Source organism: Aquarana catesbeiana, linkage group LG03 (assembly GCF_042186555.1).
Source record: "Aquarana catesbeiana isolate 2022-GZ linkage group LG03, ASM4218655v1, whole genome shotgun sequence".
Lineage (NCBI taxonomy): Eukaryota > Metazoa > Chordata > Amphibia > Anura > Ranidae > Aquarana > Aquarana catesbeiana.
The window spans coordinates 645,714,631-645,732,507 of record NC_133326.1 but is presented as its reverse complement, the minus strand read 5'-3'; the positions used below and the strand labels follow the sequence as shown (position 1 = coordinate 645,732,507).

Sequence of the window (17,877 nt, the reverse complement as noted above, 5' to 3'; positions counted from 1 at the left end):
GCTGATCATGTGATGTAAACAGAGCCGGTAATTGGCTATTTTTCCTCCTCGCGCTGACAGCATGAGGAGGAAAAAAAAACCTGATCACCGGCGGCCGTGAGAGGGACATCAGTCCCGATCACGGCGATCATCTGCCCACTACCAGTGACACAGCAATAGGCAGCAGTGCCGCCTACCAGTGCCCACCAGCGTCACCCATCAGTGCCCACATTGCCACCCACAGTGCCACCCATCAGCGCCCACATCAGTGCAACAACAGTGCTGCACATCAGTGCCTCCCATCTGTGCCCATCAGTGCCGCCTTATCTGTGCCCATCAGTACCGCCTTATCTGTCCCTATCAGTGCCGCCTTAACTTTGCCTATCCGTGCCCACCAGTGCCGCCTCATCAGCGCATATCAATGAAGGAGAAAAATTATCTGTTTGCAAAATTTTATAACAAACTATGAAACATGATTTTTATTTTTTTTTTTTTCAAAATTTTCCATCTTTTTTTGTTTAGCAAAAAATAAAAATCCCAGCTGTGATTAAATACCACCAAAAGAAAGCTCTATTTGTGGGGAAAAAAATGATAAAAATTTCATTTGGGTACAGTGTTGTATGACCGCGCAATTGTCATTCAAAGTGCGACAGCGCTGAAAGCTGAAAATTGGTCTGGGCAGGAGGGGGGTTTAAGTGCCCAGTAAGCAAGTGGTTAAAACAGAACTTTACCATAATAAGTTGAAAACCATTTAACAAAAGAGCATACATTTAGCATCAATAATTATGCTACCAAAATTAGTCTGTGCTGTAAATTGCCTCCAGCATTGTTCCTGTTGCTTCTTGCTAGAGCCTGCCATTTTGCTGGTGGTTATGACTAAGGCCTTATAGGCTGAAACGCGTCAACTGACTTAATCTGCATTTGTTCACTGTGGCTATTCAATAAAATGAAGAAATTTTAAGAGCAACAACTGGACTGCGGATCCTTTTTTTTTTTTTTTTTTTTTTTTTAGGTTAACACTTTAAAAAAAACAGAAACTTAGACATAATAGACACTTAATATGCTTTCACTTTAAAGGATATTGTTTCCAATGATATTTAATCATGTCATGTTTTCTTTTTTCCAGGGGCAGATAATAAGTGTGCTCGTTTCCTCTTGTGTTGCCTGAAGTGCTGTTTCTGGTGTCTGGAGAAGTTCATAAAGTTCCTGAACAGGAACGCCTACATCATGGTGAGGATGGGAAGGGTGTGGGCTTAAAGTGGTTCTAAAAGCTTTTTAATTATTTTTTCTTAATGCATTCTCAGTAGTAAGTAAAAAAAAAAACCTTCTGTATTCAGGATCTCCCGAGCCGCTCCTCCACCACCCCCCCATATACTTACCTGAGACCGATCTCAATCAAGCTCTATGCTTGAGAACAGCGGCTCTCTCCCTCCGCACAGAGAAGATTGATAGCAATGGGAGCCATTGGCTCCTCATACTTCTGTCAGTCAAATTCTGTGAAGGGGCGGGGCCACGCTGTTTGTTTCTATAAATGCAGGCAACACAGTTCAGAATTGAACCAGCACGAGTGCCCTCAAAGGAAGCGGCTTTCTGTGGGGGCACTTGGTGAAGAGGTGAAGCCAGGTACGCTGGTGGGGGCCCCAGAAGAGAAGGATCGGGGCTGCTGTGTGCAAAACTATTGCACAGAGCAGGTACCTTTTTTAAACATATTAAAAAATGTAACAACAAGAGTAATTCTCACAAACAAACGTTATAAAAAGGCTTATCAGTGCTCCAGCAAGTGGAACCGTGTCTCTAGACACCTGCAACCTGGACCGGGTGTTAGGTGGAACCAGATGGCATCGCAAACTGCTTATGTGTTACGAGGGAGGACTCTCTTCATCAGAGCCACAGCAATAGTAGACTCAACTACTCTATGCTCTAGAATTTCCGTGTAGAGGGCTGCGCTGACTTTGGACTTGATGTTGGTCCACTTTGTTTTACCAGCAGATGACATGGCTCCCCAAATCATCACTGACTGTGGAAACTTCACCTTGGACCTCATGCAACTTGGATTCTGTGCCTCTCCACTCTTAAGACTCTGGGACCTTGATTTCTAAATGAAATCCAAAATTTTCCACAGTCCATGATGATTTGGGAGCCATGTCATCTGCTGGGGTTGGTCCACTGTGTTTTATCAAGTCCAAAGTAAGTACAGCCCTCTACCAGGAAATTCTAGAGCACTTCATGCTTCCCTCTGCTGACCAGCTTTATGGAGATGCTGATTTCATTTTCCAGCGGGACTTGGCACCTGTCCACACTGCCAAAAGTACCAATACCTGGTAACGCCTCAGCAGTTCCTTAGGCTGATCACCTCCATGCCACGCCACATTGATGCAATAATTCATGCAATAGGAGCCCTGACCAAGTATTGAGTATATGCTATACTGTACATGCTTTTCAGTAAGCCAACATTTCTGTATTAAAAATCTTTTTTATTGGTCTTATGTAATAGTTTAATGTTCTGAGATACCGAATTTGGGGGTTTTACTAGCTGTAAGTCATAATCCTCAAGATTAAAAGAAAGAAATGCTTGAAATATATTGCTTTGTGTGTAACGCATCTATATAAAGTATGAGTGTCACTTTTTGAATAAATTAACTTTTTGATTAATATTGTAATTTTATGAGATGCACCTGTAGTTGCTCGCAAGGCTTTGTACATATTTTGACTCCAGATCAGCTACTCCAAAAGCATGGGAGACATCCAAGCGGCTAGTATTTTCAGGAGACCAGTATTGGCCGACCACCTCTGTCTTTTATGACAGGTTTCCTTTATTAAAGAGAACAGGTCATGGAGCTCTTGCTTTGTTTTTCCCTGAGTCACGGAAGTGTTTAGCCACAACCCTGTGTTTGCCCTGTGAGAATTAAATGTCTTCCCTCTTACAGATAGCCATATACGGAACCAACTTCTGCACGTCTGCGAAGAATGCCTTCTTCCTGCTAATGAGAAACATCATCCGGTAAGTTTGTGGTTGCATTAAATCATCCATCATGAAACGATAAAATAACAGATGTGTTCAATATCCAGATAGCCAGTGCTTGATTGGTTCCTTGTTGAATTTGGCCATATAAATAAGACTGACTTCTGTAATATTCTTGTCTGTGGCCTCATGTAATGAATATGTGTTACCCAGAGCAGCTAATCAGTTACAAGTAACAAACTAAGAAACTATCTGTTTGCTATAGGAAACGCACTTCTTTCCTTTTTATTCCTCCCTTTTTTCTTTTTTTTTTCCCCTTTTCTTCCCTCTCCCCTCTAGTGGGTGGACTGTATCCTATATTTATCCTGCTCTCTCTATGTAGCACTTATCATTCACTCTCTTTCCAGTGTTGCCGTCCTTGATAAAGTTACAGACTTCCTGCTGTTCCTGGGAAAATTGCTGGTAGTTGGCTGTGTTGGTAAGTAGAATGTATAACTTTATGTTTTGAAGGCCAAACCCATTCAGAATTTGTATTGGCTGCTCTCTTCTATTTCTCTAGCACTCTGAAAGAATTCCCAAATTCCCTCCTGTCGTTTTCTCTGTCCTTTCCACAAGGCCATAGTAAAGGTGTCCTATGGAGAAACCATTGGAATCCCATGACAATATGACTTATCTTTTTTATGCACAGAGCAATTGGATGTAGCTGAGATTTCAGGTGAGGAGATCTCACCACTGGAGTCTCCAGAAAATATAATGTAGCACCCTGGAGTTTAGGCAGGGTTGCTCCTCACAAATTTACTTGTCAGGAGTAGTTATCCTGGTTGGTTGTTAGAGATCTATTGATTTCTCCCTAAGTTTGGCCTTGTTGCACTTTTCTCTTCTACCACTAGGTGGCTGGGTACTTTGTGGTATTAGATACGAGAAGGGCAATGCAAGTTCAGGTTATGGGTATATGGGGTATCTCAGCCAATGGGCCGGGGTTTTCTTGGATCCCTTGGCCTGCTGGGAGAGCCTATATATTTGGGTGGAGTCAGGTGATCGATGTTCTGTGCCACCTGGATGGCTGTCTAGGTGGACGTGTGCCCCAGGCTGCTAGGCCGGAGATTGGGCCTGTCTCAGGGGTGTCTGGCTGCTAGGCTGTCTGAGGGCCTATTCAGAAGCAAAAGAGCAGTGCAGGGTTGGGATTGCAGCTTGCAGTCCAACCAGAAGTGACAGTTCTGCTGGCCGGAGAACCTGTCAGTTGTCGGAGGTAGAGAAGCTGTCGCCACTAAGGGAACAATTGCCTTATTACCAGGGACCACAGTGAGTAACTGAAGCAAGTACCGGACCAGCGGAGGTGACGCTTGCAGAGCAGCCTTGTGTGTCAAGCCAGGGACCAAGCAGGCCAGTGGGGTAAAGCTTGATGAGTTTCTGGAGTGCCATGCTAGGGATCCAGCAGAGAGAGGTGACTTTTAAGGAAGATACCACTGCGAAGATTGGAGGAGCTCAAGGGATTCAGTAGCAGTGAATCATCTAGTCTAGTGAGAAACCGGGAGCTCAGTGTGCTGAAGAACTACAAGGAGAAGTTGTAGTGAAGGTGAAAGAACTGTTAAGCTTTGTGTTAGGTTAGTGTTAGGTGCCACATTGGTGTGGACCAATGAGGCACCTCCCAAAGGGGCTCAGGGATCCCTCTGGGAGGTGCCTCATTGGTGCACATTCTCTCGTGTGTGTGTGTGTATGTGTATATGTGTGTGTGTGTGTATATGTATGTGTATATGTGTGTGTATATATATATGTATATGTGTGTGTGTGTGTGTGTGTGTGTGTGTGTGTGTGTGTATATATATATATATATATATATATATATATATATATATATATATATATATATATATATATATATATATATATATATATATATATATATATATATATATATATGAAACTGAAGGAGATATCACTGCTGGGCTCTGAGGAAGATGGTATTCCTTCGAAACGCGTCAGTTGGCAGTGGCCCTTATAATCTTCTCCACTACCATCTGGAGTCTGTTGTCGTGAGACCGATGGCCATCATCTGAAGGCTTTTTATATTGCGTTTTTCTTCCACATGTTTGAGTAGTTTTTCATTTACTTTTTAAATAAAATACATTAAAGGATAATGCAGAAGGTCGGTGCGCCGCCTTTTTTCCCATTTCTCCTCCTACTTTTAATCGCCTAAGCTGCATCAACACGCTTCTGCATTCCAATTAATGTGTATAGGGAAAACTGTTCTAACGAGAACAAACTTTGGGTGCTACAGCTTCATATTGTTTAAAGTGTAATTTTTTAATGCACAGTTTGTAATTCTGAGTATGTGGAGGCGGATGTATTGTCTCATTACATCAGCAGGCTTTGCTTCCTGTTGAATCTCCCTTTTCACCGATAAGGTCTGTTATATGAATTACCCATCTACACGCCCTCAAACCCCATCAACGCAGGCCCTTATACTCAGATATGATTTATCTTTCGCCGACACATACATCACAATCGCATGCTTTATAGGTCCATTAACCTTAATTTTCTGTTCCTTCATTCACAAATATTTCAGTGATTTTTCTAATTTTTTCTTTCAGGGATCCTTGCCTTCTTTTTCTTCACTCACAGAATCCGGATTGTGCAAGACACGGCTCCCACTCTTAATTACTACTGGGTGCCTATCTTGGTGAGTGCCGTATGGAATCTAAACTAGTCAACAGAATCTATTTTTGCACTTTAGAGAAAAACGGTAGTTGTGGTTTCAATTGATGGAACACCGCGATCGCTACAAGCTATGTAATGCAGGGCTTGACAAATTTGCTTTGACTCTAGGAGCCAGCTAAAAAAAGTTTGGAGCCAGTTTATTTTAAATAAAAAAATCTTACAGATGTAACATGTTCCCGAAGGTGAACTTCTCTTTTAACCCTTTCGCTGCCAGAGCTGTTTTTGCAGGGGTTTTTTTGCACACGTTTTAAAAAAATTTAGGCCTAAAGATTACATAAAACCTCCAAACGTATATCTTTTCTGAAGGCAGGCACCCTAGAGAATAAAATAGTGGTAGTTCCGATTTTTAATGTCACATGATATTCCGGCATAGATGGTCTAGGAAGCAAAAAATTTCAATAAAAAAACACATTAAAAGTTAATTTTAGGGGGCACGAAAATGCAATAAATGACCCAATTTTTTGAATAAAATATAAAAACCGAGGGTTGCACCGAGTAAATAAATACCCAACTTGTCAAACCTAACCTGTCAGTACCCTATATTTTCCATAAGCGACGCTTTAAAAGCCCCCTAGAAGTCATCAGTTTAGCATTATGAAGGAGGTCTGGTGCTAGAATTATTGCTCTCATTCTGGCGTGCGCAGTGATATGTAATATGTGTATTGCAATCAATGTTTTCAGGCATCGCGTGCATTTACGTTTTTGTATTATTATACAGGATTTATATAGCGCCGACAGTTTGCGCAGCGCTTTACAACATTAGGGCAGACAGTACAATTACAATACAATTCAATACAGGGGGAATCAGAGAGCTCTGCTCGTTAGAGCTTACAATCTAGTAGGGAGGGTCAAGTTATACAAAAGGGTAACAGCTGTGGGGGATGAGCTAATGGAGAAAATAGTGCAGTTGTTAGACGGAGGCAGGATAGGCTTCTCTGAAGAAAGTTTTCAGGGATCACCTAAAAGTGGATAAATTTGGACAGTTTTGGGTAGGGAATTCCAGAGGCAGGGCGAGGCTCGGGAGAAGTCCTGGAGGCGGATATGGGAGGAGGTGATGAGGGAGCTAGTACATGTGTATATGTTGGAGTGGGGGGAGGGGGGATTTTATGTGCTTGGGTGTAACTTACGTTTTTTACAATTAAAAATTGTGTTTTTTGTTTTTTTTTAATAACTTTTTTTTTTCCATCACATAGGGGACAAAAAGTCCTCTGTTTTTCTTTTTGGTGACAAGTTCTCTTTTAATGAGACATCCAGGGCCTACAGGGCCTAAAAGACTCTGCATGTCTCCCCTGTGCTCCACTGAATGTAATGTAATGCAATGCACATCACACTATATTACATTCTTTCCCTGCCATGATGGTGGGGAAACTGTCAATGGGGACCTGGAAATTACGTCACTTCCCGGTCAACAAGAAGAGGGGGGGGGGGTGGAGTGGATGTGTGTGAGCTCTCCGCCCGCCCCCTCTACAGCACCTTCTATGCCATTCCCACAGATGGGCAAGCAGATACATAGTGGGGGGGACGCGCGTGCCGGGAGCATTCAGGCGGCAGCCCAGGCACCAAGTCGAAACTTTGGTCGCAATGGCCACCTGGCACCTGGGGTTTGTCGAGCCCTGATGTAATGTGTTTTAGAAGCACCACCAGTGTCCATATCTACACAGGATTTGGAATATGCCTTTATTGGTTTATTTGAGCTCCATTAATTATGCCCAAATTACAATTCTTTGAGTAGGAACTCACTGTATATCCATAACTTTATAAATACACCTCCATATTAATTTTTTTAGAGACACAGCAATTCCACTGAATAAAGAAGCTTTGCTGTAGATTAGTCAGCATTTGTCTCTGCTGGGTCAATTACAATATATTCCTGTGATCTTCTTCAATTTAATGGCGTTAAATAAGAGGAATCAGTAGACCTACTTTGCCAATTTCTCCTTTGAAAATGCTATTTGCTCAGCTATCATGTTGATTCAATGGCTTCATTACTTCTGAGTCACTGGCTAGGAACAAGGCACAACTGCAAATCTACCAAGACCTGGCCGTCCACCTAAACTGACAGGCCGGGAAAGGAGAGCATTAATCAGAGAAGCAGCCAAGAGGCCCATGATAACTCTGGAGGAGCTGCAGAGACCCACAGCTCAGGTGGGAGAATCTGTCCACAGGACAGCTATAAAGCCTCGTACACACAATCAGATTTTCGGACGACCGTTCGTCCGTTTTTTGTTGCATGTTAGTCTCATGTCGAAAGTGTAGAGGTTACTCACCATATGAAAATTCTCGTACGGCAGACTATAACTTCAGAAGTGAAGTAATATGTTGAATAGTTTTGTATGTATTCTTTCGTTTCTGAGCATGCGTAGTCTTGCTCTTACGAATTTTTTCGTACGAAAACCGTACTAATTAAACGAAAATCTGACGTAGCGTTCACGTACAACAAAAATGTTATAGCCTGTACATCCAGCTTTTATCGGACGAAAAACTGGAGTCGGCTGTCGAAAGCACCATACTAACGATCCGAAAATCTGCAGATCGTTCGTCCGACAAAGTTTTACTTTGCACGACTTAAAGCCCGTGTGTACGGGCTTTAAGTCATGCACTCCACAAATCTGGCCTTAATGGAAGAGTGGCAAGAAGAGAGCCATTGTTGAAAGAAAGCCATAAGAAGTCCTGTTTGCAATTTGCGAGAAGCCATGTTGGGGGGACACACCAAACATGTGGAAGAAGGTGCTCTGGTCAGACGAGACCAAAAATGAACTTTTTGGTCTAAAAGCAAAATGCTATGTGTGGCGAAAAACTAACTGCACATCATCCTGAACACACCATACCCACCGTGAAACATGGTGGTGGCAACATCATATTGCGGGGATGCTTTTCTTCAGCAGGGACAGGGAAGCTGGTCAGAGTTGATGGGAAGATGGATGGAGCCAAATACAGGGCAATGTTAGAAGAAAACCTGTTAAGACTTGAGACTTGGGTGGAGGTTCACCTTCCAGCAGGACAACAACCCTAAACATACAGCCAGAGCTACAATGGAATGGTTTAGATCAAAGCATATTCATGTGTTAGAATGGCCCAGTCAAAGTCCAGACCTAAATCCAATTGAGAATCTGTGGCGAGACTTGAAAGTTGCTGTTCACAGACACTCTCCATTCAATCTGACAGAGCTTGAGATATTTTGCAAAGAACAACGGGCAAAAATGTCACTCTCTAGATGTGCAAAGCTGGTAGAGACATCCCCAAAAAGACTTGCAGCTCTAATTGCAGTGAAAGGTGATTCTACAAAGTATTGACTCAGGGGGGCTGAATACAAATGCACACCACACTTTTCACATATTTATTTATTTGTTAAACATGTTGAAAACCATTTATCGTCTTCCTTTCACTTCACAATTATGTGCCACTTTGTGTTGGTCTATCACATAAATTCCCAATAAAATACATTTAAGTTTTTGGTTGTAACACGACAAAATGTGGAAAATTTCAAGGGGTATGAATACTTTTTCAGAGCAGTGTATGTTCTGCACTTTTTTTTTTAATGCACTTCAGTATGAGCATCTTTTACTGGGAGGGGCAGCACTAGAGGCTATTTGTGCAGTCGTTCTCAAGGGCAGGCAAGGAACATTCTTCCAGTAGGAGAGATCAGAATGAGGGGAGGAAAGACTCAACACTGAACTGCTGTGCCTTTACTGTCCAGTTATAGGATTGGACAGAGGTTGCCAAGCTGTTTTGTTTAACTACAGTAGATCAGCAATTGGAATCTGCTGTCCAGTAAGCCTATGTACGTTTTAAGATTGATGGGACAGAAATACAAATCCCTTTGCAGGCAAAACCATGCATTGATATCGATATCAACGATTTAGCAGTTTGTCTGAATTTCATCTTTGATAGTGGTATAGGCATATCATTGAACTGTAATGCTCTGCAAACCTTACTCAAAATGATAAAGCAGCACATTTTATGTATACAATTATTTTTATATTGAAAGGTGCAGAACATTAGGTAATCAGATACCTTGGGTAGAAATTGTAGATAGAAATGATCAATTATTTTTAAATATTAAATGCTTCCATGTCATGTCTGGCTGGTAATGAGACTCTTTTCTCTCCCACTACAGACAGTGATTGTTGGCTCTTATCTGATCGCGCACGGATTCTTTAGTGTGTATGGCATGTGCGTGGACACGCTGTTCTTGTGTTTCTGTAAGTATTTTGGTCTGTGTGGTTCTCTTCTAAAACATAAGAGGGGTGGATGTGGGAAACGGGGCCCTATAAGCTTGCAGTCTAACACTTTTTTCTGTCTACCGCTTAATTGGGTGAACTCCATGGACAGCCCTGCTCCAAGTTACTAGACTCCTCCATGTTGCACTTGAAAATGGCCATGCCGAAGAGATATGTAAAGTTGGTGTCTGTTTGGCTGGCTTCAGTCCTTTTGGTTGTGGGGCCCTTGGCGATTGATAACCTTCAGTCACAGGGGGTGTACAGCACACAAGAATGGATATGTGTCTGCTGCTGAGTGTGCATCAATGGATGTATGTGCGGTTACCTGTGCACATGCAGGACTGTACATACTTGGCAAGAGAAGGTCTACCACATAGATTTTATTAAGTGCTACATGGAGAGGCATAATTGAAGGAATGGGTTGTCTCGGAGTGGGAGGACTTATCCTGCCCTGTACTAATCATGTTTTCTTTCTTCCATTTTTTCCACTTCTATCTAATCCCAAATTCCTGCTTGGTATTCTCTACCTCCCCTGCTGTGCACATACTCCCTTTGACTCTTCCATCATTGTCCTTTACCCTGCTTGCTGTCCACCATCTCATTGGTCCACCTTGCCTTTTCCTGCCGTGCCCTTTATACTTTCCTGGCTTGCCTTCCACCCACCCCCTTTAACTGGTCTGCATTGAACTTTGCAACCCTCATATTGCTGGTCCTATTTGACCTTGCCCCACTCTCCTTTACCTTCTTGCTTGCTTTTTTTTTTCTTCATTCCCTCACATCATTACCCTGTCCGCATGGAACATCACTACGCATGGTTCATCACTCCGCATCATTCGCCACTCCAACATGTCTGCTACCCTTCCCCTTTTTTCTCTCTTTCTCTCTTTCTCTATTTTGCCAATACTTGATGATGGTGCTACACACAACAAGGTGAAGACTTGGAGAGGAACGATGGCTCCCTGGAGCGGCCATACTACATGTCCCCGGAACTCAGCCAAATTCTGCTCAAAAAAGACGCAGAACTGCTAAAACCCAGCGAAAGCCAAAGCTGATGGGTCTAAGGGTGACCAGACTTTCCCTTGAGTACTGAAAACGACACGGGTTCCAGTAACATCTATATCTTCTTTGACTACTAATCCCTCTGCTGTACCTAGCAGAGAGAGCTGTGTTTTTGAGAGCAGGGCACTTTGAGATGGCCGTACACCCATCGGTGTGCAACGGACTGTGGCCTTATATATGTCGGAGGTCTTCTGAAACCTCTTGAAAATTAAGGGTTAACCTGTCTACCTTGCTTCATATGCATATAAAACACATTATATATGTATTCTACAGACACCCAGTGCCTTGTTTTAGCTCTTGCATGACCTACGTTCCCATTGAACCTAGCACTCTTTGTATCTCTGTCAAACTCTTTCCCTTTTCTTTCTAACCTGATTATGCCATGCTGCTCACTTGTTCCAATTCCCTCCTGCGCAGTGGAAGATCTGGAGCGCAACGACGGATCGACCGAAAGACCCTTTTTCATGTCGCCCAACCTGCAAAAACTATTGAACAAGAAGAACAAAGGCCAGACCGATAAATGACCTTCAGCGTTTAATCCCTTTTTGTAATACCCATCTGACAATCCCTGAATTCAAAGCCAGATATGTACTGTACCCTTTAGGCCTCCATCAAGTTAAATCTGTTTGTTGTCCAGAGTTCAGCAGTTGTTTTCCTACTAGGGTTTGGAGAATGAATGCTAAAGTTTGATTGGTCAGTTCCCACTGCTTTGGAACAGTTTTCCTGAACATGTGCTTACCTTGTTTTCATGAGTGATCACCAAAGATTTGCTTTAAAGGAAGGAAACCTATGCTGAGACAGCAATGAAAGCTGTAAACCTGTAGACCTTTTCTGAAAAAGCCGATTGCCTAGCTGTCTTGCTGAACCAGTGGCTTCAATGCCTGCTCAGTGACTCGGAACAGGTATGCAGTTTAGGAGTTCCGATTTCATTTTGACATTCTAATCTGCATGCCTGCCCCAGGTCCCTGACCCTGCTGAACCAGAGATGACCAAGCAACTAGTATTCTTGGGCAGGCCATAGATGGTGCGAATTTCGGTTGCAGGAAAGAAATTTTCACAATTCCCCCATAAACACGCCGTGCTGACAAAGGAATCCCACCTGCCAAGGCATTGTATTCTCCCAGCAGGGGAAGCCATCCCTGCTGGGAAAAGACGGTAACTATTGCTATCGGCTATAGCAGCTGCTAGCGAAAATTACAAGTAAAATCTGGCAGGCTGGCTGTAGCCAACTTGATTGATCAATCAACTTGGTAGATTCAGCCTTGCCCATACACAGTTCGAATCTTGGCTGGTTCCTGCTGAACCGGCTGAGATTTAAACAGCCTATGGCTGGCCTTAGAAGGAAGTCAGCAATAGTTGCCCTCGTAGTTCCTTCTACAGGTGTCCTTTTAGGGAAAATTCACTGATGTCGCTGATGGGTTTAAAAGATAGAAAAAAAAGGCCTGGCCACTTTACAGAGTAGTGTAGATGATAAAAGCTGTGTTTGTAGATTGATGCAATCTTATTATGTGTAAGGTGATAACCAATTTCTGCAGAATTGGTGTTTCCAAGCTTGATGCCAAATAATCGCACCCTACTGGTAGAAAAGTAGATGGGAGTCGCACATTAGTGAAGATGTCCCATTGGTTACCTTTTGGTTCCCTCCTCTAGGTGTCAGGCCCATAAGAGCTCTAAACATAGGTATATGTGAGTCTTGGTTTGCATGTAGCTAGTAAAAAGAACTATCTATCTTTACTTGCCAAAAGATTGGTAATTCTATTCAGCCAGTCTTGTGTATTGCAAAAGTCTGTCTGACCTTCCTTTCTGCGTCTTGTGTAAAACCCAAGACCTGGCTGAACAAAATTACAAATCCTTAGGCAGGTAAAACCATTCATAGAAGTGTAGGGCAGCAGTGTATTTAGCAGTTTGCCTGGCATTCCATTTAGAAGGGCCCTTTTTACTCAAGCCTGTTAGTGCCAAACGCAAATCTTAATGAATGTTGGCTGTAGCTTTACACAAGCTTTTAGCAGGGCTAAAGCTTATGTAAAGCTACACAGGGGCTAAAGCTTGTGTTAGCACTCTCTTGTTCAAAGTTCTCCAGATATTACCTGTATTTAGCAGTCTCAGACTGGAAGTAATGGAAACTGTTCTAAAAAATTATACAGGTTGCCATGACTAATCCACGTCGATAATGCTAGTTGCCTGGCTGTACCTGGCTTTGATACTGAGTCACTGAAAAAAGGCTTGCAGCAAAGTGTCACCTAATCCGCAAACTTGTTGTCAAAGGCTATGTGTACTTCCAACAAAAGTTGCCACTTTTACACCGATCCTAGGGACAATACGGATGTGTGGCTATAGGGACTCTCCTTTTGTCTTGATCCTTTACAAGCAAACTAGTCTAGCCTTTACAGGTAAAGCCTGACAAATGCCTTTTGTGTTTAAGGGCGTAAAAGACAATCTTTGACACCTGCAAGGTTGCAGGAGTAAAAAGTTTTGGTTTTCAGTGGGAGTATGTATACAAATTAGTGCCCTAATTAATCAAGCTTAAAGCACCACTTGGGATATCTTAAATAGGGTTGTCAGCTCATCCCTTTAAACCCGAACACATAATAATTACACAGGTTCTGAGGCTAATTTAAAGGGGTTGTAAACCCTTTTTTTTTTTTTTTTTTTTTTTTTATTTGTTATTTTAAAAAAAAAAAGTCATACTTACCTCCACTATGCAGTTCGTTTAGCACAGAGTGGCCCTGATCCTCCTCTTCTGGGGTCCCTCAGCGGCGCTGATGGCTCCTCCCCACATCGAGTGTCCATGTTGAAGGCTCCCCTAAGGTGGACACCCGTGCGGGCGCGCTACCGAGTCCTGCATCTGTGTCCATTCACACAGAATGCAGGACTGGGCCCCGCCCCACTGGTGCCGCGTCATTGGATTTGATTGACAGCAGCGGGAGCCAATGGCTGCGCTGCTATCAATCTATCCAATCAGGACACGAGACACCAGCTAGAGCTGGGGTGCTCGTTCTCGGCCAGAGGATGACAGCGTTCAGGTAAGTAAAACTGGGGGGCTGCAGCACTACAGAAGGTTTTGCACCTTAATGCATAGAATGCATTAGGTTGAAAAACCATGAGGGTTTACAACCCCTTTAATACAGATAAGGCACCAAGTGAGTTTAATTACCACCTTAATCAGCCACAGAACCTGTGTCATTAATAAGTGTTCGGTTTTAAAGGGGCGAGGTGGCAACCCTAATCTTAAAGTGTTTTAAGGCACGCTAAAGTGACCTCTCAGGCAATACTGTATGTCACTTTAGCATTGTATAACACATCACAAATACTAGGGTTGTCCCGATACCACTTTTTTAGGACCGAGTACAAGTACCGATACTTTTTTTCAAGTACTCGCCGATACCGATTACCGATACTTTTTTTTTAATGTCACGTGACAGTGTTTTTTTTTTTCATTTTTTTTTTTTTTTTAACAGTGCTTGCTTTTTTGGGGGGGGGGGGGGAGGGGGTGAACGTTGTATGTGTGTGTTATTTTTTTTTTTTTTTTACAATTTTTATTTTTTAGAATAATATTTCTTTTATTCTTTATTGTTTTTTTTTTTTTTTTTTTTTTTTTAATCAGCCCTTTTGGGGGGCTTTGGTGAGATATCAGGGGTCTTAACAGACCTCTGATATCTCCCCCTTGAGACAGAGAAAGAGACAGAGGATAGAGATTCCCCAGTCCCTTTCTCTGCAGCGTCAGCTGCACTGACAATGAATGGAGAGAAGACCGCAGCTTCTCTCCATTCATAAACTGACACATCGTAATCACAGGAGATTACAATGTTTCAGTTATGTGAATGGACAGAGTCAGCTGACTCTATCCATACACAAAGGAAGGAGGAGGGGGACGGAGGAACTGAGGGGGAGAACGGACGGGACAGATAAGAGCAGAACGGAGGGGACAGATAAGAGCAGAACGGAGGGGACAGCTGAGAGGGACAGAGGAAAGGAGGGGGCACGGAGGAGGATGCAGTGACAGTCAGCTGTGAGCGATCACCGCTGTCTGTCACTAAAGCTGGTGAAAGCCGCCGGGGGAGAATCTTGTAACTCCCCCACGCGCCGATCACAGCTGACAGTTCAGGTATCGGGGGAGGCATTGGGAGCATTTGCCCGAGTACAAGTACTTGGGCAAATGCTCGGTATCGGTGCCGATACCGATACTAGTATCGGTATCGGGACAACCCTAACAAATACCATTTGCAGTGTGATAAATTGGGGCCTATATGTGCGTTACTCATCTGTTACCATGTGTGCCCATTACAGCGGCTAAGTTCTATAAAGTTTTATTGTTGAGCTATACCAAATACATGTCGTTTCTGGTGTGAGGAGTGTTAGGCCCTGTGTCAACAGGTGTTGGCATCTACTGGGTTTTGCAAGTCCACGGGAATGCAAAACTCATCAGAAACACAAGCCCAAAGCCTGTTAACATATAGGAGATTTACTAAAACTGGCGCACACAAAATCTGGGGCAGCTCTGCATAGTAACCAATCAGCTTCTAACTTCAGCTTGTTCAATTAAGCTTTGGCAATTAAACCTAGAAGCTGATTGGTTACTATGCAGAGCTGCACCAGTCATAGTAAATCTCCCCCTCACTCTAGATGTGTAAACCAACTTGGTCATGTACCTTGTATTAAGTGCTAAACTGTCCTCCCATGATGCAGTACAATGGCAGTCATCTTTTATACTAACACCCTGGCACTAGGGCCCCCCCCTATAGCTTGGCACCAACCAAGTGTTCAGATCAAAGATATATTTATATGTAACTTTAACTGGATTGTCCATTTTAAATGTTCTTGTTTTTTATATATATATATTAATAATTGCATGAGCAGCGTGTGGTTTTTGTATGTATAAATATGTTACAGTCCGCAAAGTTTACTGATACCAAATGTAATGGCATCTTTACAGTTTGTACAAATTCGCCCTCTAAAATGTATGGTTGTATGTTCAAACAATAAAAATGTTTTTTTTTTGTATTGGCTGCTTGTTCTGTGTATAATGTATGTATTCCGGGCCCAAAGTGTGCCAAGAAAATATCCCCTACACCATTATACCACCACCAGCCTGAACCGTTGAAAGCATGGATCCATCCTAACTTGTATCATGATGTTTATGCCAAATTCTGACCCTACCATCTGAATGTTGCAGCTGAAATGGAGACTCCTCAGACCAGGCAACGTTTTTCCAATCTTGTATTGTCCAATTTAGGTGAGCCTGTGCGAACTGTAGTCTCCGTTTCCTGTTCTTAGCTGACAGGAGTGGCACCCAGTGTGGTCTTCTGCTGCTGTGGCCCATCTGCTTCAAGGTTCAATGTGTTGTGCATTCAGAGATGGTATTCTGCATACCTTGGTGGTAACGAGTGGTTATTTGAGTTACTGTTGCCTTTCCATCATCTCAAACCAGTCTGCCCATTCTCTTCTGACATTAACGAGGGATTTTCGTCCACACAACTGCCACTCGCTGGATATTTTTCGGACCATTCTCTGTAAACCCTAGAGATGGTTGGGCATGAAAATTCCAGTAGATCAGCAGTTTTTGAAACACTCAGACCAGCTCGTCTGGCACCAACAACCATGTCATGTTCAAAGTCACTTCAATTCCCTTTCTTCCCCATTCTGATGCTTGGTTTGAACTTCAGCAAGTCAGCGTCACCACGTCTAGATGCCTAAATGCATTGAGTTGCTGCCATGTGATTGGCTGATTAGCAATTTGTGTTACCAAGCAATTGAACAGGTATACCTAATAAAGTGGCCGATGAGTGTATATAGGCTTACTCAAATTTTAGTATGCTTCACCCTGCAGCATTCTATTTGCTTTTGAAATTAGCATGGTTATACAGGCTCTCCCCGCATGGCCACGTCATCCATTCGTAGGGATCTGTGAATGGGAAGACTTCAATTACCATCTGCCACTGCAACAGAGGGACTTGCAGCAGGCCGATGACCTCACTGCCCAGTGCTTCCTCCAGCTCATAACAGAAGGTCCACCCCTCTATATAGACCAGGGGCTGGGAGAAAGCAATGCAAGGGCCTGTGTATTGCACCCATAATGTACCAATTATGGTTGCAATGCTCTACAGGTCTGAAGGCAAAATAATAAATACACAATTTTTTTTTTTACCCTTATTTGTGCATTTATTACATATTTCCAAAAGGTGGATTGCCTTTAAGGGGTGTTTAATTTGTAGTTGATATTGGTACTTGTAGTAATTTGACAGCGCAGTGGATTAGAGATACAGTATGTCAGTAATACTGAGCCTGTGCTGTTTATCTACACTTTCATCGTGAACCGCATACTCCGCTGTGACATCACAGCTGCCTGTAAACAAGGTCGCACTGGTTTCTTGTGTAGACATGTCACGTGACTACCAGCCAGATGTGACTGTTGGACAGCGACGTCCCCATCGTCCTGATGGTGACATAATACGGCCTGTACTGGTACAAAGGCTGATAGTGTACTATTTATACACATCCTGTCTGTACAGCGCTCAGTGCCAGCTAAAGTATAACCCACCAAAGAGACCTTCAGCCAAAATGTATTTTCTATTTAATGTCCCCATAGATGCTTGAATTTCAGCCAAAATTCGAGCACCACCCGGCTTGACAAAAGTTGATTTAGAGCTTATTCACGATACCAGAGACTGGCATTTTTCTGCACCGGATCAGCATCCATTGCCAACCTTAATGTTGGTTACTGTGCATTGTGGAAAAACACAATGGGGCATTTTTTCACAATTCAGCAAAACTCATGACTCTGAAGTCATCGTCCATTTCCACTCCACTGCAGTGCATAGAAATGGACAAAGTGTCTCTGACACCAGTCAAGTAACACCACATGGCACTGCCCCCCCCCCCACACTGCTTGCACACAATGGAGGCCAGTCTGCATGCTGAGCAGACAGTTTTAGTGTGTGG

General features: G+C 43.0%; 1 protein-coding gene across 3 annotated transcripts in view; it reads left to right on the top strand.

The window, feature by feature from the left end:
* Positions 1-13,604, top strand: part of SLC44A2 (solute carrier family 44 member 2 (CTL2 blood group)) — a 143,238-nt gene extending 129,634 nt beyond the window's left edge. For 2 of the 3 annotated variants that reach the window (XM_073622576.1, XM_073622577.1), the window contains exons 17-22: positions 1,106-1,209; positions 2,907-2,980; positions 3,349-3,419; positions 5,533-5,621; positions 9,777-9,861; positions 10,810-11,349. In XM_073622576.1, coding sequence (XP_073478677.1) covers positions 1,106-1,209; positions 2,907-2,980; positions 3,349-3,419; positions 5,533-5,621; positions 9,777-9,861; positions 10,810-10,931 — 545 coding nt within the window. In that variant the 3' untranslated portion in view covers positions 10,932-11,349. The other variant, XM_073622578.1, reaches the window with a different exon arrangement.
* Positions 13,605-17,877: the final 4,273 nt, after the last annotated feature.